The 24298-nt window shown below is 48.0% G+C and overlaps 1 protein-coding gene across 1 annotated transcript in view; it reads left to right on the top strand.

Annotated features, from left to right (window-relative positions):
- The window catches only part of LOC119405989 (uncharacterized), a 103887-nt gene extending 101519 nt beyond the window's left edge, over window positions 1-2368 (top strand). The window contains exons 2-3 of the mRNA XM_037672808.1: window positions 119-322; window positions 2249-2368. Coding sequence (XP_037528736.1) covers window positions 119-322; window positions 2249-2344 — 300 coding nt within the window. The 3' untranslated portion in view covers window positions 2345-2368. The remainder of the gene's footprint in view (window positions 1-118; window positions 323-2248) is intronic.
- Window positions 2369-24298: the final 21930 nt, after the last annotated feature.

Raw genomic sequence — 24298 nt, 5'->3', positions numbered from 1 at the left:
GGTGTTTCAGTTCATGTGTAGTTCAGCCGTTTGAAGTTCAGCTCGTCGTTATTGTCATTAGGACGAATTAAACAGTGCTGTTTGCTAAAGAAATAATCTTTTGTTTGTACCTGTGCAGGTTGACCAGCCTAACGGTGGGATGCTCTCAAGGGCCGCCTCAAAAAAAAAGACTTCCATTTGGTTCAGCGGTCCACCATCGCAGTATGGTGGACAAATGCCTGCGCGCATAGGAGCTTCATGTGAACGAACCGCTTTGCAGCAGAAGGCGGCCAGAAGCCTGTACAGCAGCTGTTGTCCCCACACAAAGTGGAAGCATAGGGAGGTCAGCGAGAAAGCTTGCGCATTTCAGTAGCGTACATGTTTTCTGTCATGCATGCATGTCGTTTTATAACCCGGTACCAGTTCGGCGACTCCGGTGATCTATTTCTGGGCAATGTGCATGCCTAGTGGTTGAAATACTGGAATGTTTGTCTACTTCAAGCAATACTGCAAGTTGGCCTAGTTGGAACATATTCCTCTGCACGGATTCGCGTAAGCACACGGAGACATGAAGAGATACACAGCGATGAGCGCAATCTAACAACTGGTTTATTTTTTTGAAAACCCTCCGATCGACGCGAATGGTCAACAAATTTGTCAGAAGCGCACATGGCACAGCTCGTGGTCACATCCCTAATGTACAGATGACAACAGCAAAAATTCTTTCTCAAGCACGGCAACACATGGATGGCTAACACACTTTTCTTCTTGCTTGTCAATGTAAAAGGCCTCCACTATCTCCCTCGAAGTTTGATTGCGATGCCTGTATTCAGTGATGGTGCTACTAAAACAAGGCGTGCATGCACACTCATTGCAATGCAGCGATAAATGTGTGTTAGGGCAACCTTTCAGAATGGACATATGTTCCTTTAGCGTTGTGCTTATACATGTGCCAGTCTCCATGACCACACGTCAAAGGAATGTTGCAGACTGTATTGTGTACACATTTAACAACCTGGTGCTTCTTGGTACACATTTAATAAACTAGTAGTGATTCCTTACGTACATGGGCTATCTCACAGAATAAAATAAGGTAGCGGGAAATTACGAAGTTAAGGTGGTGTGTTCGGCCAAGAACAGAATAGGAGGTACGTGTGCGTTGGTTACCAGCAGTGTGAGACACTGAAAGGTGTACAGCAAGACTAGTGTGGTATTAAATATGCAAACAATATAGTGTACAATATTCCTTGGACATTTGGTCAGGCGTACGTTGGGCATACTGGCAGATGTATAAACACGAGGCTAAGGGAACATATGTCGAGTCTGAAAAATCTCCCTAAAACACAATTAGCGTTGCATTGCAGTGAGTGCGCATGCACGCCTTGTTTTAGTAGCACCACCACTGAATACAGGCATCGCAATCAAACTTTGAGGAAGATAGTGCAGGCTTTTTACATTGACAAGCAGAAAGAAAAATGTGTTAGCCACCTTTCTGTTGCTTTGCTTGAGAAAGAAATTTTGCTGTTGTCATCTGTACGGTGTGTGAGAACGAGCTGTGCCATGTGCGCTATTAGGAGTTCTTTTGGCCAGATCGCGCAGATCGGATGGGTTGTCAAGTGAAAGTTTTCGAAAAAATTAACCAGTTGTTAGATGGCGCTTATCGTTGTGTATTTCGTCCTTGTCTCCGTGCGCTAGCGCGAATCCGTGAAGGTTGTCTACTTGCTTTTGCAACTATCTGCATATTAAAATAATTTGACATAGTTGAAATCTTGGTGGCATCTGCTGCATGTTCTTCTTTGTTCGGAGTTTTTTTGGGAATGAACACCTGTACTGTGGTAACCGTCATAATACTGACATTCCACCCATTGCTGTTACGTGACGTGCAAGCCTTCCCAAAGTTCAATAAAAACATTAAACCAGAGTATTCTAGCTTTGTAAGGAGTCATGGTGGAGATTAGTTGCAATGGCACTCCTACGTTTATAAATTAGCCCCCCAGTTCGTGTTTTAGGCTGTATGACGATCACATAGCTGGTTATTTGCTGAAGAGCACATAGCAAACGTATATTTACTGCTAGTGTTACCCTAGTGGGTCTTAAACAGCTATCATAATTCAGTGATAGGAATTTCTTAATGGACGAAAATGGATCCTCTGTTCTGTAATTTCTTTTGCCTAAGAAGGCAGAGCCAAATCTCCAACAACCGTAGTAAACTTAAATCATCAAATTAGAGAGATATCCTATAATGAATTGTTCTTGCAGTCCATTCCAGGCGCTCCAGTGCTGCGCAAAGCCTTTCGGAAAAGGAAGCGAAACAGGCCGCCCAGAACACCAGGCTTTTGGCTGTCCCAGAAGACAACCATGTTGAGACGAGGGCGGAAAAAAATAAACAGCGAAGTCATTTTCATTTCTAAACTACTGTGTAAAGCCTTGTGTTTTTGCCCGCAGCCGTGTAAAGATGCATTTTTTAAATTCACAATTCATTTAAGGACATAAAAAGGCGGATTAAATCTGGACCCGTCGTGCAAAAACCCACCAGCCTGGTTCTTGCCAAAACACACCAGCCCGGTTCACACCAGAAAACGGTCGTATACACCAGACCCGCCACAACCGCCAGAAACCGTGTCAGAATTCCCGCTCTCGTGGAAACTGGAAAAATACGCCAGGCACGGCCTGGTGTTTTTTCGACTGGGAATAAGGGTCAAAATGGCTATTTTTCCCAACGCTGTCACAATAATGTGACAATGTTTCCGCTTAATTCGCCCTCACAGTATTTTTGTCATTGATAACAACTTTTAAAGCCCAAAAAGTGATTATAGTCCTCGCGAAAAAAATCTGTGCTTTTATTGAAAATTGCTACAGCCTCGGGATTTTGCGGATTTTTCGTGGGAGCCAAAAATATTGCAAGTTAAGACAAAAGTGAATGAACTGTCATAGTCACGAAAAGAATGCCGTCTTCATATTGTGACGATGGAAAGCGTTTATTTACAATATGGGAAAATGCAGAGGTGTAGCTCGGCCAAGAGTCAACGGCGTCGCTCGCGAGCCAGTCCAGCCTCGTTCTCCTCTTCGTCCAATCTTCGCTCGCGCGTTTCACTTCCCGGTTCGCAGACGATGCCCTCTGGGCGAATCACTCAGATGGTTGATGGTAGCACGGTTTAAGGAGCGCAACGTGTGCCAGCTGTGTTTTGCTAGAGCGGCGACCATTGCTTGTGAAGCTTGAGATTACGTACGTGACGTCGCTGAGGCGGTCAAGAATGACGAATGGACCTGAATAGTGGGCCAAGAACTTCTGGCACAAACCAAGTTTGCGGACTGGTGTCCATAACCACACAAGATCGCCCTTAGTATAAGATACGGAGCGATGGCAGGCTTCGTAACGTTTCTTAGAACGCTGTTGGGATGCCAAAGTTCGAAGGCGTGCGATGCGACGGGCTTCTTCTGCGCGGCAGAGCGTCTCGGCTACCGAGGTTTCCACGTCTAGCGTGAAAGGTAGTATAGTGTCGAGACAACATCGTGGGGAACGAGCGTACAGCATGTAAAATGGAGAGTAACCTGTAGTCTCATGCTTCGCGGTATTGTACGCGTATGTGATGTAAGGTAGCACTTCGTCCCAGTTTTTGTGCTTGGAATCGACGTAAATAGACAGCATGTTCGTGAGAGTCCGGTTTGTGCGCTCTACGAGGCCATTGGTCTGCGGGTGATATGGTGTGGCATGGCAGAAATGGCAGACAGACAAACGCAGGATCTCTTCAACGACGTCGGCAACGAACTGGCGTCCGCGGTCGCTAATGACAACGCGTGGAGGACCATGGCGGAGAATTATAAAGCGAAGCATAAACTGCGACACGTGCATGGCCGTTGCAGCAGGTATTGCAGCAGTTTCTGCGTAGCGCGTCAGGTGGTCAACACAGACGACGATCCATCGATTGTTACTGCTCGATCGTGGAAACGGACCGAGAAGATCGACACCAACTGTCTCGAAGGGCGGGTTAGGAGGTGGCACAGGATTGAGAAGTCCTGGCGGTGTAGCCGTGGGACGCTTGTGTCGTTGGCATTGTTCGCGTCCAGCAACGTATTTTTCCGTGTCGTGTCGCATCTTGGGCCGATAGAACCTTTGCTGGATTCGTTGAAGCGTTCTGGCGAAGCCCATGTGGCCGCAGGTTGCGTCGTCGTGTAAGGACTGAAAGACGTGAGCCCGTAAAGTGCTTGGAACAACTAGAAGCAGACGGGCGCCTTGTCCGGAATAATTCTTCTTGTAAAGGACGCCTTCATGAACCACGAAACAGCTTGGGTTTGCGTGTTCACTCGCGGAGGCGAACAGAGAATCTAGGGAGTGGTCCTCGTGTTGGGCTGTCCGGAAAGTTGCGAGGTCAGGGAACTCGTAGGTAATAGCGTCGATATACTGGTCGAAGTTGTCAGCGTCGCACTCAGTCGTCGGTAGAGGAAGGCGCGATAGGCAGTCGGCGTCTGCCTGCCGGTTACCGCTCTTGTAGCGTACAGTGAAGTCGAACACCTGTAAGCGCAAAGCCCATCGCGCCAGTCGTCCAGATGGGTCTCGGAGGCCTACCAACCAGCATAGAGAATGATGGTCGGTGATTACCGAGAAGCGACGGCCGTAGATGTATGGGCGAAACTTGTGCACGGCGAAAACGACGGCGAGGCACTCCTGTTCTGTGACTGTGTAATTTCGCTCTGCCTTGCTCAACGAACGACTCGCATAAGCTACCACGTGTTCAGCATTGTCATGGCGTTGAACGAGCACAGCACCAAGGCCGATTCCACTGGCATCTGTGTGAATTTCCGTTTCAGCAGAAGGATCGAAATGGCGTAGTACCGGTCCTGAAGTCAGTATGAACCGAAGCTGCTGAAAGGCTGCTTCGCAATCCGGTGTCCAGTGGAAAGGGACGTCCTTTTGCAGCAAGTCAGTCAGTGGTTGTGCTTTATCAGCGAAATTCGGGACAAAGCGGCGAAAGTAAGAACACAGGCCCAGGAAGCTTCGCAGCTCCCTGAGGGACTGCGGCTGCTTGAAGTTGCTGACAGCGGCGACTTTCTGCGGGTCCGGTCTCACACCATTTTTATCCACCAGGTGTCCCAGAACCAAGGTTTCACGTTCTCCAAAGCGACATTTTTTTGAGTTCAGTGTAAGCGCAGCTTCCTCCAGACAGGTTAGAACGAGGTCAAGGCGATGATTGTGTTCTTCAAATGTTCGGCCAAAAATCACCACATCATCCAGGTAACACAGGCAGATTCCCCATTTGAGGCCCCGCAAAACGGTGTCCATATATCTTTCAAATGTGGCGGGGGCATTACACAAGCCGAATGGCATAACATTAAATTCAAACAGACCGTCGGGTGTAACAAAAGCCGTCTTTTCTTTGTCATCTGGATCCATGGGAATCTGCCAATACCCGGATCGCATGTCCACCGATGAAAAATAGGACGCTGAATGCAGGCAGTCGATGATATCATCGATGCGTGGAAGCGGGTACACGTCCTTCTTGGTTATAGAGTTGAGACGTCGGTAGTCAACGCAGAACCTCCAGGACCCATCTTTTTTCTTGACCAAGATAACAGGCGCGGCCCAGGGACTTGACGATTCTTCGATTACGCCGGAGGTTAGCATCTCGCTGACTTGCTATGAAATTACCTTGCGCTCTGACGCAGAAACTCGATAAGGCTTCTGTCGGAGGGGGTGCGCAGATCCGGTGTCGATCTTGTGACGAGTGCGTGTGCTGGGCGCCTCAGGTCTATGCGACTTCTGTGCAAAATCAAATACTTTAGCGTGCCTGGCCAGCAGTGTAACCAACACTTTGCGCTTATGCGAGGGAATAGACTTGCTAACTATTTTATAAAATTCTTTTTCCGTGTCGGAGATATCAGCATAGTCTGAATTTCCCGCACTGCTGAGAGCTCCTATGCAGACACTGCACTGCCTTTCAAACATGGCAAGGCGCATTCCCTCTGGTAGTACAACAGACTCAGACGAGCAGTTCACTATCCATAATTTAGCTTTTTCCTCGGTAAGAGACACAACGCAGCGCGGCAGAAAGACGTTTTTCTTCACGCAAGGTAAAGGCAACGGCTCAATCACAATGTCAGGAGAACTGAAACTCGAGTCGGCATTCGAAGCAGCAACGAGCACGCTGGCCGTAGACCATGCCGGTAGAATAGCATCTTTAACTACAACGAGGTTGTCGTCTCTGCTACGCTGAGGCTGCTGGGCGAGGGCAGACAACAGAACCTCGCCTGCCCCGCAGTCCACAGTCGCACGGCACTCTTGCAAGAAGTCAATTCCAAGGATAACGTCATGCGTGGAATGAGCAAGCACTGCGAATTCTGCCTTGAACGCCTTGCCAGCAACACAGACTGACACAGTGCACACACCTACTGGACACAAAGCCGTGCCGCTCAATGCTCGAAAGGTAGCAGATTTATCCCAATAAAACATAACCTTGCGGCCAAGTCTTTCCTTGAAAACTAAACTCATTACCGAAACAGTTGCACCGGTGTCTACCAGAGCCATCGTGGGAATATCGTCAATGAGTACGTGAACCTTGTTATGAAGCATTGAAACTAAAGGAGGCATACTTGTGTGCAAAGCGGTACGTCCAGCGACCTCGCCTCCATCGGCCGCGCCGGCTAGTTTCCCGGTGGCGGAGATGAAAGCCGCGGCCAGGGTCGGGGGGATGGTGACCGTCGCTGGCGAGTAGTAGGTGGAGTCAAGCTCCTCACAGAGGCAGGCGAGTCGCTGCGGGTGTTCGGCCGGTACCCGTGCTTCTGGGCAGTTGAATCCGAAGGCCAGTAGGTGTAATCCGGCTGTTGGCTTCGCCGTGGAAGCATCGCTGGTCGGTCAGAAAACGTCGTGCGTGAGCGACGTCGCGATGGGCAAAACCGGGCGATATGTCCGCGAACGCCGCACTGGTAGCACACGGGGCGTTCCCGAGGCACACTGAATGCTGCGGCGTGATGAGGATACTCAGGGAACTGCTGCCACTCGGACACAAACGAAGGTGGTTCGCTGTCGTAGCTATAACTGCTTCGGGGCGCATAAGACGACTCGATGTAAGTAGGCGTTGGTGGCGGAGCCCTCAGCCGTGGACTGCGGTTGGAGTAGCTGCGCTCGTCGAAACTCGCAGCATTGATGCTTGCGGACGGTGCACTACACTGCGGGTCTCCAGCTTGCATGGGAGCAGAGACATGGCGACGCAGTTCCTCCCGTACAATCTGACGAATGGTGGAGGAAAGGTCGGCAGGCAGGGAATTTTGGCAGACATCGACGGTGGCAACAGTCGTGACGTTGGCCAGACGTCCGAACTTCGATGTGATGCGACGAGTTTTAAGGGCCTCGAAGGTTCGGCAGTGGTTAATCACGTCGGCCACACATTCCAGGCTCTCCTTGCCAATGAGGAAGTGGTAGACGTCATCGGCGATGCCCTTGAGTATATGGCCCACTTTGTCTTCTTCCGTCATGTGGGCATCCACCGACTTGCACAACTTCAGGATCTCTTCAATGTAGGTTCTGCATGTCTCACCGGTGACTTGAGCCCTCTGCGACAACGTCTGCTCGGCGCGTTTCTTCTTCGTTGCTGGGTCTCCAAAGCATTTTTTAATCTCCTCTACAAAGTGGTCCCAGGTTGTCAAAGTGTCTTCGTGGTTCTCAAACCAGACCAGCGCCGTGCAATCTAGGAAGAGCCCCACGTGGGACAGTTGGCTAGCCGCATTCCAACCATTCGATCGGCACACCCGCTGATAGTGGCTTAGCTATTCGTCCACGTCATCGCCGGGTTTCCCTGTGAAGGTCCGCGGCTCCCTGTTGTGGTAGGGCGACGTCCTTGCGGATGGTTGCTGGTTGTCTCCGTCAGAGCTCATTTCTTGAGGTAGTGGTGCCAAGCCCGCTAGTCGACGGCCGCGGCGAAGCTCGTATTGTTGCGGTTTCGTCGTTAGGGGACGGTGTCTCTCCGGTATCACTTGGTAGTAGCTGGCTAACCCCGCACCTTCCACCACAATTGTGACGATGGAAAGCGTTTATTTACAAGATGGGAAAATGCAGAGGTGTAGCTCGGCCAAGTGTCAACGGCGTCGCTCGCGAGCCAGTCCAGCCTCGTTCTCCTATTAAAGAATCGTTTCGTAGTAATGACTAAAAGCAGAAATTTATACAACTTATTTAGTGCGACACAGTTTCACTTCCGTCTCCAATGTGCGAAGGGCTCTCTAGGCAGCGTAAAATACGTTTACCGGAATGAAATATGTGCATCACTACTGCTGTACGAGTATTGCCAGCATGATCGGGGATGATCGAATTTTCACATGGCACATTTGATATGGAATGACCCACATATATATATTTAAATATATATCCCTTTACTGCCCGATTTTTTGTTTTGTCCTGATTTTATTCATGGAGTTGCGCTGAAGGGTAGAAGTGGCAGTACTGCCCAAGAAAAAAAATTGTGAATTTTTTACTCTAGGTATGCGAAGAAAACCGGTATGTTGCATGTTTGCAGCAACAAGTAAATAAAGAAGAAGTTGTACGTGAAACATGCTCAATGCGACCTACACTGAACTATTAATTTGCCTGTAACAATCAGTGGATGTACTCAGGTTGTGGTGGGACACAAATGAAAGCAATTGCTTTTGCTTGTTGTGCCGATGTGGATTCCACACTTCGAACAGTAAGTCATACAAATTCTGGTGGAGCCAGGAAACTTGCAGCGCTGGCGCTTCTGACTCCAAACAACCCAGTGACCAACCTGGGGAAAGAAATGCAAATTCAATGCAAGTTCGATAGTTCAGAAATAATACCTGGTCAAGCCTGACATACTGAGTTGGGGTCGGCCCTGATGGTCCCCTTTTTTTCTTCATCTGGATGCCTTGTTCCACTGATTCATTGCTAGGTCTACATTGCTTTTTGAGCTGCGTCTTGCCAGCCCTGCAGAGTGACGTAGCCAGGCTCATCTTGAATTCTGCCAAGGGAAGGAGCCTTCCTCTGGCTCATCAGGGTTAGAATGGCATTTCTCCTATACAGTAACTAAGCATTGACTGTCGTCAAGTCAAGAATGTGAAGAAAAACACGAAATTAATACCTCTTCGACCTGACGAAGGCACAATAAAGCGAAATAAGAGAGTCCAAGAGATTGAAGCCTCTCATATGCTTATTGTATACTGTGATCACTGAAGGGCAGGGTACATCAGTACGCAATTTTTTGTCTGTTGTACCTTTCCAACAGGTTGAGCTCCAACGAATGAGGAAAGCAACTTCACAGCTCTGTTATCTTGCCACCTTGTACACGACCATTCAATGCCTTCCACCACAGCAACCATCTCTTTGAAATGTCCTCTTCTTTTTTTCATTTCCTGCTAAGAAGGCATGCTCACTCCGGGGACTCAGTTTATCCGCACGGTGCCTATTCAGTGTATGGCGTCTCGTTCTAGGTACACCTGCAAACTTGGGCAGTTGAAATTGTTGTCGAGTGCACTTTGTGGTGTACTCCCCTCGGAATCAACCTGCACAGCCGAAGGACAACATTTCCACTTGCTCCACAGTCAGGCTCTCCTGGAAGTCTTGGTGCTGATCTTTCTTTCCCGGTATACACCTCCAACTTATTCAGCCGTATCCGGTACCTCATCGCCAACTCGGTGAAGTTATTGATAAAGAAATCGCTGTTTAGTTCTTATCTTAACTATTGCTATTTGGTTTGGGGAACAACTACAGAAACAAACTTAACAAAATTACTGAGAATAGAGAAGAAAATACTAAAGCTGATAGACAACGCTATGGTTCTAGCACCTAGCGACCCACTGTTTAAAATATATAATATAATCAATGTGAATGACGTATATAAATACAGACTACTACGAGAGTAGTGTCTCAGCTGCAAACGCTCAAACTCTTAGTTTACGGAGATGGCGAATCTTTGCTTAAAGGAAAAGGCATATGAAACAAAAACTACAGAAATGTGGAACGTTCCTTACTTTCGTACTAATTACGGTTTTCAGATGCTTCGATGTACTCTTCCGCGAATTCTAAATAATTACATTAGCAAAGGTATAGATGTGTCTCGTTTAAGTGTCGCAGAATTAACGGGTCTTGTGTATGATATTGTGATGTCCTTCAGCTGCTGCCATTGTTCACAAAGGGGGCGGAGGATCCCTCAAGCCGTCATTACGGCTTTTCCCTCCGCCTCCTGTTACACTGTACTGCGACGAAGCAAATAAAGCAAACCAAATCAACTTGTACAAGAAGCCGCTTACACTTACAGTAAGAAAACTTTGTAGCCCAATTTTTTGGGCTTCTTAGGGCAGCACTGCTTCAAGGAGCTTCTACCTTTAAAAGGTATTATCTGTTCATCAATAGACAAGTGCTCTTCAAGCGGTACCAGAGACAACTGCTTATTTATGCTGTCGGTCAAAGGCCGCACTTTTGTAAGTCTATCTCTCCCTGGATCATCCTTTTGGGCCGAGAGTGGTGTTGTCAACGAAGTGGATGTTATGTTTGAGTTTCCTGAAGCGAGCCAGCGGAAAGTTGTCAGCCACTTGGCTTGCTCTGGTCGCTGCACTCCAGTAACACCTTGTGTTCCTCATTTGAATGATCGACATTCACATGCAAGTCCCAATAAACATTTCGATCTCTTCTGTGGTGGTACAAAGAGGCCGACTCAAGTCTTTCTCGAGTGCGAATAAATTATTTTGATGTGCGATTAGAGAAGTCAGTGAGCTGGGAAAGAGAAATTAAAATATTGGGACGGTGTCGACAGGTCCGAGATATCCTTTGGAAGTTCACTTCGCCCGGAGAACAACTGTCAGTGGATCTCTCATTAGATTTTTCTTCTTCCAAATTATCCTTCTCTTAGTTTCTGATGAGTTGTGGTTAGGCGTGCCATTTGCCGTACACTCGTCCTCATCGTAGTAGGCACACTGCTCGCTTGTGTTGTCAGCTTTTCCACGCCAGGTTGAACATCTGAAGGAGGAAAAAAATTGTTACACAGATTAGCGTGCGCAAGTTTTTCTATTAACGGGAGCGAAGGTTCAACGCAGCACACCCCCCACCCTTCTAACTGAAAGTATGGGGCATAACTTTGCGATCCCCCTCCCCTTAGATTACTAGCAGCCCCCCTCCCGCCGTTCGTGCGCACGTCTTTGGTTACACATATGCTAAAGTCTGCGATAAAACACAGCTAAACGTAGCCATAGATGGAACAGGGAGCGCACGGGTACACCCATAACAACGCAACACAGCAACACGCGAATACATCACATTGCTAAGAAAAAAAAGCTTGGACTATCGCTCTGTAAACATTCTACAAACGTGCTGAATCAAACCGACTTACTCTCGGGGCCGGCGCCACTCCCGCAAAGGTCACTGTCTTCACTATCGGTAGGAACGGCCCGGCTACAAAAGCGTTTAGGGTTCATCTGGATCTCTGAGAAAAGAAAGCCCATGCACACGGCGTTGCATTTGCGCAACAAAGGAGCTTTTCGTCGTCCGGAAGAAACTATTGCGTGATAATAATGTTTCTTGTGATCTACATGACAAGGATGATGTGTAGAAGAGCTAGAGAATTTTTTGCACGCGTTATCATGCACAGAGACGGATTTATAACTGCCAAAACTTACCTTATTGCTGCACGTGAGCGCGCGTAGGGTCCGCCATGGATGTTTTGCTAATAACTCTTCGAGAGGAGGACAGATGGCAGCACAAGGGTGCGCGTTTTTCAAACCGGTGTTGTAGAAATGCAGCAACATCTACTGGCAACTGCAAAGGGACTTTGGCTCTTGTTTTGATTAGTGTATATCTTAATGTTGCGTAAATGCAACAATGCGCAGTAAAGGGATATATATATATATATATATATATATATACATATATACATATACTAACCACGAAGTGGTGTCTCTTCTCTTCCTATATATACATATGTCTTTATATATATACACTCAGTAGGACAGCGAGAATGATTTGCCTCTTTCTTACCTGGGAGCTCCAATATAAAGCATTTTTCTTTCTTTGACCAAAAGAAAAGTCGATAGGGGGTTGGTGTAGATTCTGTAAAAGAAAACGCATGTCATGCGCATCATCTGAAAGCAAGACACGCAGCGAACAATCAACTAAAGTAGTCTTGGCCTATGTAGGCCTAGTATGGCACTAAAGAAGGTAATTAGATACAGCCCCGATATGCTACACTTTGTTGATTCTAACATAAGTTGATAAGCATTTGAGTAGTTCGCACTCTCTGCACTGGGACTACCAAACGTTTGGTTGGCTCAAAAAAAGACCTATTCATGGTTGGTATTGTTTTTAAATCAACGAGACTCAAGACTTCAGGCAAGGCACCCTGAAAAGGGAACAAAGATATTCACTGCGAAATTATTTGTCCTATCTGTAAATTACTTCAACGTTCGACGTTTCCAAAACAGAATGGAATGCCTTAAAAGAAAGAGAGTTTGAATAAGCCGAACTTTCTTTTGTCGGTGCCTTTTTTTTGTTGCGCAACTGTACTGAAGTAATTGATGCTGCCCTCAGAAGGGGAACGTTCGTGTATGTATTTCAGTTTGGCTGTCTGAGTCCTGGGGCTTCTGTGTGTGCAGCCGCTTCTATCGGGTGGCAAACGACCCCGTTGAGGCTTCCTGGTCCCCGCACTCGACTGTCGTGGTCGTTGCGGCCACCGCATAATCTGGAGAGCTCAATCCTGTCCCTTCGCGAGGTTCAGCCAGGAGCGAGCGGAGCTCATGAGTTCCATCGAGCAACTCTTGCACCAGCTAGACGGTATGACGTGACTGAACTTTGGATTTTCGCCTGCCGCCCCACCATTGCGGCCTGCTTCCGAACAATTCGAGTTTCTCGTCTTGCATAATGACGCTGATGCTGGGACAAAGCCATGAAAGCGCTCGGATATCGCCACGGCTGCCGAGGCTTCGAAATCAGCACCTGACCATGAACCGCCTCCGATATGGTTCCAAGGAATCACACTATTACGACGGCATCAGCCAAGACTCGTGGCCTGAGTCGGATGTCGCTCTTATTGGTGCTTTGTTTGATTGCATTTCTCAGCAATCATCGAGGCACTGTGGACGGCACTCTGGAAGGGCGCCATCCTGGCGGTGCAGTTGTGCGCTGCAGCTCCATCACCGAGATCTTCGCGGAATATTCCGAAGAAGACACCCACAGGAGCCACAAGCTGTCTTCCCAGCCAAAGATCTTAGGTACCGCGTCGTTATCCTGTACACGGCTCTTCTTACGAGAGCCCAGGACCACTGCCAAGCCACACCAGTCAGCAACGCTGCCTCCAAGCTTGGGGACACTTGAGCACACGGAGGTGCCGGCACTTCTCTTGCCCGACACTCTATCAATCGATGAACATGACTATTGAATGACAGCCATCCGGTGCTCTCAGACCCATCGGAGCCCCATCTGCACATTCGCGCGCAGCCATGAGCTCAATGCACAGACGGTCTGCAAGCAATGGCTGAGATCAAGAAAAGTAATGGCACCTACGCGGTTAACGCAATTTATCTGCGAGTAGAGAGCATGTCTGCTGAGCTCTGAGACTTCGGCAGTTCAACTATTTCAGTCGGGCTCAGTAAAGTCTGTGCAGAGTCCGTCCCATACCTCTTGCTGTGAGAGACCGTATCGTAGGAAAGGACAGCTGACATTAAAAATTCACCTATGCGCTCTATCTTCTCACACGACGTTTTGGGGGTGGTACTGCTGGTCCTTAGCAGGAACTCTAAAAGTGGGAACGAAAATAAGGCAGCACGGCACCTTGCGCCTAGCTAGCGTGACGCGAGGTCATCGGATAGGTTGGTTCTATCAGATTCAGAGCTGCGGATACCACTAGTAACCGGACTGTTTCCTTTATTCCACAGCCCACCAGTGCGGCCAGAAAACGCTCAGTGTCAACAATCTTCAGCATTCAGTACAGGAGTGTGACGGGGCAATTGTCAGCAGTACCTACCACTTTCCCTTAATAGTTGGTGCTATTCATCAATGAAACCTTGTGCACTTCATCCTACCCAGCCACAGCGTGTGCAAGACCAGCGACGACCAGCGCGGAAGAGCCAATGCCACCCACCAGAGTCGTGCTGGCGTTAGAGATAGGGGATTGTGGTCTCAGACCCATGCAAATCTTCCAGATGCGACAAGACATCCGCCAGTAAGACCTACTATCATAACGACGGACCACCAGAGGCATGATAAATGTAGGAGCACTCCATCCTCGCACGTGTGGGCGAGGGTAGTGAAGACGAATTACATGATTTTTTCGGAATTTCTCGAAAGTTGTCCTTAAAATTGTGGCAGCTTCGCGTTAGTGGGGCCAAGCCTGTAGGAAGAGCGGAGCTGGATAGGTTTCCTGGTTTCTCTTTATTTTTTCTTTCTGTCTTTCTCTTACCCTTTGTTTCTTGTACCTGTTTTTTAAACCTATCGATTTCTAGTTCATTCTTTCCACTTTTTTCTTTCTCTTTTTAGCTTTCCCTATCTATATTAATAGATAGGGAAAGCTCCCCTATCTTTCCCTCTGTGAAGATGAAGATGTGCTTCCATGCAGCAGCATCGCCAACGCTCGGCTCGCTCGGCTCGTCTTTAGGATCGCCGCTGTGCGACTGGACGGTTCTTCTCGCTGCCTTGCCGCTGACAACCACTACGTCCTTCAGCGGCCAATAAACATCTTCCCATTTGGTGCAGGTGCTGTTCATCCCCGTCGCTACACCCTGGAGCTGCGAAGCCGGAAGCTTCCGCCGATCATGACTGACAGCGCAAACCCACCGGCGCTTTCGGCCCTGTCCGTCACCTGCACCGGGCTTCCTCGGCTCCGGGACCTAAAAGTTCTTCAGCGGTGCAGATGATACAGACGTGGAAGACTGGCTTGACCACTACGAACTGGTGAGCGCGCATAAGTGGGATGACCCCGACAAGCTAGACCACGTCATATTTTGTCTGACTGGCGTCGCCGAATTGTGGTACAACAACCACAAACACAACATCCCAACATGGACCGTCTTCAAGACGTCCTCCTCTGAAGTGTTCGGTCGACCGGCTGTCCGCAAGCAGCGCGCCGAGCAGCGCTTGCGCGTCCGCTCCCAGCAGACTGGAGAAAGATTCACAAGCTATATTGAGGACGTCGTCGACCTTTGTCGACGTGTCCACGACACCATGCCCGAAGCTGACAAGATCAAGCAAGTCCTGAAGGGCATTGACGACGGCGCAGTTCCAAATGCTCTTGGCTAGGAATCCGGGCACAGTTTCAGAAGTTGTCAGCTTGTGTCAGAGCTACGACGAGTTGAAGAAGCAGCGCGCTCTGACTCGGCAGCCTCCACGAGGTGGCGAGTCGCTGGGCAGTCTCGCCACCATGCCTGACAATTCGACGTTGCTTCAGCAGGTTCGAGACTTCGTCCGCGAGTAAGTTGCCCGCCAACTTTCCCTAATGCCTTTTACACACGAGCCTACCACCCGCCTTCCCGCCCCGCTCCGCACTGTTATTTCGGAGGAGGTTGCCCACGCTGTTCCCTTTGCGCGTCACGAGCCGCCTCCATCCAGCCCTGTTCACTACGCGCGGGCATCGTAGCCTGTGGCCGCGCCCTTAACGTATGCGGACGTTGTGCGTAGGCTTCCGCAACCACCTTACACCACCCACTCACAGCCCACGCAACCGCCTGTCTATAATGCTTCTTGGGCAGCACCGACAATCGCCAATCCATGGAAGACGTCTGACAATCGACCGATTTGCTACGCCTGCTACACTCCCGTACACGTCGCCGCTATTGCGCTGTCTCTCGTTCTTTCTCTTTCTTTCTTTGTTTCTCCTTATTTCCCTTTTATGTCTGCTATGTCTTTGCATTGTTTTCTCTCTCTCAATCTGTGCTTCTTTCTTTCTCTTTCTTTGTTTATCTCTACTTCTCATTTTCTTTCGGTCAAGCTATCCGTTTCTCTGTCTCGTTTTTTTGTCTGTTTCTCTTTCTATGTCTTTCTCGGTCTTTCTATTTTTCATGTCTTTATTCCCTTTATTACTTTGTATTTTTCTGTTTCTCTCTCTTTCTCTCTTCTTCACGTTGTTTCACGTACTCCACTGCGCCAAGGCGTGTTTTCGTTTAACGCTCGCACCTGCTGGGCTCGGTAGTGGGCCTTGCCCAATTCTTGTGGCGCATATCCATTTGTGGTATTCTGCGAACACCAAAGTTTTTACGTCCTGCTTAAGGAACTCCGAGAGATCAGGCGCATGGTCTCATCCGCAGTGCATATAGAACTGCTATGCACCTTATAAGAGTAACGCTACGAGCAAACTTATCCACTTGGGGATGCATAACACGATTGATGAACTAGTCGATGTACATATGATTAGCCATTATACGCACGTTTCCCAGTTCAAAACAGGAAGGCTGCTCCTTCAGCGCCTCATAATCAACCTCATATGATGCGCCACCCCGTGACTTCACCCCTAAGTGCCTCAGCTACGGTCTGTTCATTCCATCATTACCCGAAATTGCACTTGCCACTTATATTCACCAGTGGACAATAGGCAGAGCTCAATCGCTTCATAAGCGCTGCGATCATCGACCCCTGTCGCTCATACAGACTCTGCAGAATACTCTCAGAGTCCTGCCTTCGCAGAGGCAATCTCGGATAATGCCCACAAATTACTTTTCGGCGCCACCTTCGACCAAGTGGCTCAAATAATCGAGGCGGAAGCAGCAGCGATTACTTTAGCATTCGCTCATCCTCGGGCGAAATATATATTCTCAGACTGAAAAACAGGCCACTCGTAATTTTGCTATTGGTGCATTTCCTGCGCCCGCCTACCGTATGATACAATTCGTCCCTCCTCCTAACCGAAAAATCACTATTTTGTGACTTCCGGCGCATTGTGTAATCCTGGGAATACATCCACTCATGAGCTAAGCCACAGCCCTCGCCAACCGGTAGTGGACTGTCTTTCTTTTGCCTTGCATCCGGAGCGCGTTGGAGTTCCTACTCACCTATCATGAAGTTAAATTACAGTACCGCAATTCCCGGATGATTTACCCACCAACACATAAGTCGTTTTGCCAGGCTGAGCAAATCATTTGGCGCCGACTCCAAACAGGCACCTTGATTTCCCACTTCATCAATTCCTAAATTCATCAGGGTGACGCCTTACCCCATTGTTGCCTCTGCTTGAGCCGACGAGCCGACTTTAATGACGTACGCCGTCACTGTCCAAACAAGCCGAATCCCATTTGCAGGGGCTCAGCGACAGGAGCGATGGGAGGATCCTCTGGGTGGCTCACGACCGGAAGACCAACTCCTGATCGTACGCGGAGCCATAGGGGTCACCGAAGCACAACGAAATTTGGTCACCTAGAGTGGCCGTAGGGCCCATCGTCTTCCTCTTCTTTGACCCCAACCTTCTTTGACCTCAATGAATGCGATAGCAAGAAACTAATGCTACACGAAGTGAGGCTCGCCAATGGATACTCTAAGTTTGAACAGCGCTCCTGTTGCAAAGGCGGCCGAAGCAGCGAAAGAAACTAGCTTGCTTTAAGTGTCGAGCTGTGACACATGATAGTTCGCGCTCATCTTCTGTTTGTCCGTCTAGCGGCGTCCCTTGAGCTCAGTGACTTTCGTACGCTGCGTAACATGAGCGCGGACATCAGGGTGAAAGCTTGAAACATCCCTCTTCCCCTCACTACGAGAAAACCGCGCGAGCAGACAGCCGAAGGGCAAGGTTCTCTCTGTGCAGATATAAGAAGCGAGCGAGCGAGCGAGCCGAAGACTTTTAGGTGCGCCTGTGGCGCTCCTAGCGGCATCTCGCTGGTAATGAAGAAACGCTTATAAGTGCCTCCCTTGTCAGAGTCCGTCCAGCGGTAAAGGGTGTGTATATAACGCTCGCCGTTAGCTACGTGGAGGATCTGCGTTTCGTGGCGTAGTGGTTATTGCCACTCGCTGCGGAGCAAGAGGTCTCTGGTTCGATTCCGCGCGTTGGAAGCATTTTTCGGAATTATTTTTCTTTGTGGCTTTTATATATATACATATATATGTATATATATATATATATATATATAACATATATATATATATGTATATATATATATATATATATGTATAAACAATGAAGTGCTAGCAAAGGACCCGGAAGTAAAAGTTCAAAAAAAACCAAGCACGTAGAAAAATTGTTCTGTTTTTTCCTACGTGCTTGATTTTTTTGAACTATATATATATATATATATATATATATATATATATATATATATATATATATATATACTTATACATATACGGTGCATGACAGCGGCGACGGCCAAATCCAGCCGAGACTGTCCATTTAATTGCTATTGCAAATAAAACACCCTATACCCAGTCATGACCACGCACAAGTGTGGGTGGTGTTTAACTCTGTGTGCGTGCTGAAGTGCTCTTTGAGACACTTACCGTGTGTTGTTCGGTAGCGTGTGATTTGCAATGTTGGCCAACGACCTAGGTAAGAAATCTCGGCATGCCACTTTGACTTCATTCTAAGAACAGATTAGTGAGATGTTGCATATAGTTTAGTAGAGCGACAATGTTTATACGTGCAAAATGTAACGTTCTGCTAGAATGTCAAATTACTTTCTACAGTCACAATAAAGTATTTCTTTGAACGTACCTCACCTCCTGCGTAACTCAGTAAGGCGTGCTTAGAAAAAGTTATACACATATAAGCTTGAAAAACGCATTAGGTTGTCACAACCATTGGCGAAAAAACAGCAACCTCGGGAACAAAAATTAATCAGTAAAGACTATAAAAAATTAAAAGTGAACACCTTGTGCTCGTAGAACTACGCAAATACCTACAGACTTATAGAACACGGAAATGACAATTTACTAATGAGATTAGTAGGATACAGAATGTTACTAGAGGCTGCCAAAATTAATTATGCGTTAGTTTCCGCAACTACGTTTCATCGCAGGTAATTCCTGGACGTGGTTCACGTGGAAGCCCATGTATGAGTTAAGTGCGTCAGTATAACTGAAGAAGCTTAGGTGATTGTTCATTGCGCGTGACGCAAGGACTGATACATCGAGGCGTAAAATATTGCCAGTGTGCCAAGTTCGCATTCAGTACACCTACCTACGGTGTACGTACATACACGCGCAGTTTGAAAACCTGGTGAACCATTGGACTGTTGCAGCGATCTCTATGTGCCAAGGCAAAACGCGTAACGCTTCGTCAGGTTGACAATAAAGTTCTCACTCACTCACTCACTCACTGCGTCAGATTGTCCCAAGCGCAAATATGTGCCACGGAAATAGGGCGAATCCCACTATCGAACTGTGCTTCATTAAGAATAACGAAGAAATCAGGCCAACCGCAATATTCACCAGTGGTCCCCTGAAGTGCCGCGATGAGGAGAATGCGGCAAAGAATGCACGTGCTGCTCAAAGGCCCCCTCAAGGTCGTACACGAAATGCCAAGCGCACGAGCCAAGCCAGAGAACACGAAGCATGCCGCAGCCGAAAGACGTACGTTGATGAAATGAAAAAAAAAATATTGACAGCTCCGCACTAGTGGTGCAAAGCATGAAGGAAGTTTGGAGATGGGCGTCCTCCCTTGTTTCCCTTTATTTTTCTGTTTTTTGCTTCCTCGCTTTCTTTGTTTTAAGCACGGACCTCTTTAGAGGCCCCGCTTGCCGATCCATCTCCTGTGACGTGATCACGCTCAGAGTAAAGCGCTCAACACAGGCCGTAACAAGGTTAGCAGTGCTCAAACCCGGTTTAAAATGAGCGAAAAAAAAGCACGCCATATCCATGAAGTGAATGATAATTGAGCAGCTGGCTGGGAGAAGATCGGGAAAACCCGTGAATCTGCCCCACAAGTCATCTACCATCATATGAAGCCGTGAAACATGTTTTTACATATACATAATTACACAATATTTATTAATTTACTATTTTGATGAACTACATACACAATTTACATATACACATTGATGAAATGATATACAAGAAATGTGTAAGAGCGCCTGATTTTCCATTATCGACACTTGCAGACGCAATGCTCCTAATGTTCTTTCAATTTGAAAACTGCCCTCGAGACGCGCACGATAAAGTCGCCCCAAATATAGCTGTCCGATGTTCGCCTGGCTGTTGACCGTGTTCCCCGCTCGCCCTGTGAGACTTAACGGCCAGGCTAGAGGGAAGACACGACGCGCGTAGCGTTCCTCTTCGCATTCCACGACACTTTGAATGAACGGATACAGGTTACGGCGCGGGATTTCGCCCCAGCATAAGAACCTGGCGAGCCATCTACTAAAAAAGTCACAGTTTCGCCGCAACGGCGAAGCAATGAGTGCGATAGCAATAAATTGGAATGTAACGCGAAGAACGGAAAGCAGCTCGAAATTGCCAGCGCGTCGCTCCAGCCCGAAGGACGAAGGAAAAGTACGCACACAGGACGAGAGCGAACTAATGCGTCACAGCTCGGCACTTGAAGCGCAGTGCTCAAACATAAAGCAGGACGCACTAAACGAACGAACAGGTACACACAAGACGAGCGCTGACGAATTGTCACAGTTGTTACTTATTTCTGTTTCAACAGCACGCTCCTTTCGCAAACGCGGCCGCTGCAGCGAGCGCAGTGAACTTCGCACCCCCGACTCCACACCAGAGGCCGCCCCATCTTTCCTCGAGATGAGCGCACGAAGGCGACCACGCCCTTTAGGGCGCACAGCAACGGCGTTCACAGGAGCGGGGCGACGATGTTTAAATCGCGCCACGTCACGCCACGTCACGCCATCTATGTGGTCACTAAGAAAGCATACTGAAGGAAATGGTGTATATAAATAGCTCGTCGTTAGCAGCCTGAAAGGCGTTGGTGTCCGTGGTCTAACGTCTAACGCCGCGCGCTGGCAAGCGAGAGGCTGCACGTTCGATTCCGAGCGTCGGAAAGTTTTTCTGCATTACTTTTCTTTCTGGCTTTCATATATATATATATATATATATATATATATATATATATATATATATATATATATATATATATATATAGATAGATACGGTGAATGACAGCGACGGCAAAACTCAGCCGAGGCTCTCCATATAATTGCTATCGCAGTAAAAACAAACAACACCGGGCACACCTTACATTAGACAACCCCGTGCTGGAGGAGACGCAGGTGGTCACTCCACGCGCCGAAGTTTAACAAAATAAATATCTAAGGGTGTCGGATTCTCCATTGTCGACACTTGCAACGCGTTGTTCCAGCACATAGACGTAACAACTGTGACAGTTGTTAGTTCGCCAGCTTAAGAACCTGGCGAGCCAGCTCCTAAAGAGTCCAAAATATTATAACAGAGAGACGTGCACAAGAAGTAATCAGATGAATTAATTTTAAATTGCTAAAACGTTTCGGAAACATGGGGCTGGCTCAAGCGGCGCTCAGGAGGAGGCGCCACCGCCTCGCCGAGCGTCCGAATACCCCTTGCCCTGCGCCACCTCTGCATCGACGCTGCGTCGCTACGTGACTACTCCTGAAGGGACAAACATCTTGACGGAACATGCTCCAGACGACGAGTATCTCAACTGCCGTAACAAGCATAGAAGTCGATAAATCACACTATCTCCCGCTAAAGGGGACCATGGGGCGATGCGAAGCAGCGTTTCGGCATGTAGAGCCCGCGTTTCAGAGGGGGAGTGGAGAGGGCAGATAGGCAAAGGAGAGAGGGAAAGGAAAGAGGTAAATTGGAGAAGGAGAGGGGAGGTAAATTGGAGAGGGAGAGGCGGAGGGAAAGTGAAGAGGGGTAGTAGAGAGGGTGAGGGGGAAAGGGGATGGGAAATGGAGAGGGGTAGGGGGGAGGAGGTTGTGGTGAGGGCTTGCGCATGCGCAGTAAGGGTGGTCACGCCGCACACCACCGCCACCACCACCACCACCGGATTGAACTCCGCTATAAGATGCTTCACATCTAAAAGTGCAGCAAAAAGTAGCGACCATGTCGTCCACCGAGTTTGTGCATCTTCCTAGCAAGACTACTCGTGCTGGGGAAACCCTACACGCTTAGCTCAAACATTAGCGTCATTAACGCTTTGGGAAAGAGAACAGTGGGAACTCTACGAAGGGGAATTGCTGGGTGCTTGCTGGACGCACTTTATCAGCTTTTAAACTAGTGGAGCGGCCAGGCGTTTTTCACATTATGTCGGATTTTCTGGCGTTTTTTGTGTTTATTTCTCTTTCTCTCTATATATATGTTTTTATCTTTCTTGCCCTTTCTACCTTCTTTCTTTTCTTCCCTTTCTCTCTCCTCTGTCTCTTTCTGCCTTTCTTTCTCTCTATTTCTCATTCTTTCTGTGCTACGGTTTACTCTCTCCCCTTGCCTTTCCCTCCTCCTCAACCTCACTCCCCTTTTCCACACTCTTTCTATACTAGACTATGCAAGGCCATGTTATGCGCTGTTAGCGTGTCTCGATAGCCACGTGCTAACGACGGTCGCCTTGTGATCGCGGGTATACGTGTTCGAATCGAATCCCGTGTCGCAAAGAAATTTTTCCGCCAAAAATTTCTGTTTCACTTTCTTTTTTTTTGCTCTTGTTTCTATCTCTCTCTCTCTCTCTCTCTTTGTACTTCTCTCACCCATGTGTGTTATTCCATCCCATGTTGTTTAAAGGAGAACTCCGGGGATTTTCCGATGTTCACCGATTTCAATTAAACTTTCAACATATGTTCTCATCGGTACCCTGATAATATGTGCCAAATTATACAAGCCTAAGTCATTTACTTTTTAGAAAACGAATTTTAAAATTGGTAGCCAATTCTGGAATCACGCCTTTAATTGCTGGCCACCCTGTGTACGTGACGCATCGTTTCTACCCCCTCTTCTACCCCGCCCCACTCAGCAGACCGACGCTGCGCGCGCTTTCTTCTTCGAGGCGACGACGACGTTCGCACAGTTGTTGCGTTTTGTTAGGTGCATGTGGTAAAAAACGATGGGTGGAGGCAGGTGTGTTGCTTTCCGCGCGGTAGAAGAATCCCTTCGTGACGTCATCGTCTACCCAGCTGAAGCAGCTCCCGATATCGGTTTTGGTTTTGACACACTGTTTAAAATTATTGACGAGTCTCTCAGCAAAATGAACCACACTAGTTGTTACAAGACTGTTAATACTATTTGAAAACGGCATTATCTCAATATGGTCGAAAATGCGCCGGAGTTCCCCTTTAAATCGGCGCACGTGTTCTGGCAGTGAAGTTGAGGAGAAAGAAAATGAAGCAAAGGATGAAGAGAGCGCGTGCCGGTCCGTGATGATAATAATTTTCTATCTACGACCACGGCAAACTTCGATCACAACAGCTCTGCTGTAGAAGACCCCACACAAGCGTAATGTCCGGGCAGCGCTAAATGTGGCGGCAGTGCCGGCTGTGAGTTTTTGGTAAAATGAAATGAACTTTGACCAAGCAAGAGTGATCATTGATAACGCTTTGCTCGTAGACGCTAACTACCGCTGATTATGATGTGCGCCGCGTCGCACCGCAAAGTGCACTTCGTTGCGATAAAACTTATATCTCTGCTCCCAAGTGAGTGCCGATGTCACGTTGGACCATGGAATACGTTTACTAGGTCAGCATAGTCAGCGTGCATGGCAAGCCCACGATATCGCGCAGCTATCCAATTTACTAAAGTAAGTCGATCCACCTTGTCACGTTTGGTTCAAAGCGAAAAATCTGGCATACGTTTCTACTCGCTCACCGGTTCGCATATAATTGACTCCCACAGAGTGAGGGATCTGCCGAATTTTCTTGGCGTTGGATGTAGGCGGTGCCTTCTGCACTGTTTTTGTCACTGACGTCCATCACCCTAATGGAAGTGTCGGTTCCTTCCCTAAACCAGTTTTAGAGCTGTACAAATCCTCTCGAAGTAATTCTCCAATGAACTAAACATCAAAATTTTTTGCCTGATAAATCACCAGCTGAACATTTAATTTCTGATCCATCAAGTATAAAGATGCTTCCGAGGTGCAATACCGATGGCATTCGTTGCTCAAATATCGAGTTAGAAGCAGGCGTTCTTACGATCCGGCTTGTACAAATACTGTCCTCTTGAGCTGCGTGCCTAGCTGAATCGCATGGCCTGGAATATTTTATTGAATGTTACAGCCCGAGCCAAGGAAAGAAGAAGAGGAAGTTCGCATGGGTAAGAGAGGTGAGGACTCAATTCATGGCCAATCTCCCACAGTAGGTTTGAGCCACAGTTCATAGGAGAACGAGAAAGCTCTTCAGTGAACTTTCCAAGGTGATACCGATAAAATATGTTACGTTGTGCATGTCAGGCGAGGTTGAGCCTTGAGGCACCTACTGGGACTCCATCTTTTAAACACCATTA

This window comes from Rhipicephalus sanguineus, chromosome 9 (genome assembly GCF_013339695.2).
Source record: "Rhipicephalus sanguineus isolate Rsan-2018 chromosome 9, BIME_Rsan_1.4, whole genome shotgun sequence".
NCBI lineage: Eukaryota > Metazoa > Arthropoda > Arachnida > Ixodida > Ixodidae > Rhipicephalus > Rhipicephalus sanguineus.
The sequence above is the reverse complement of the archived record's forward strand: the minus strand, read 5'-3'. Positions and strand labels throughout refer to the sequence as shown.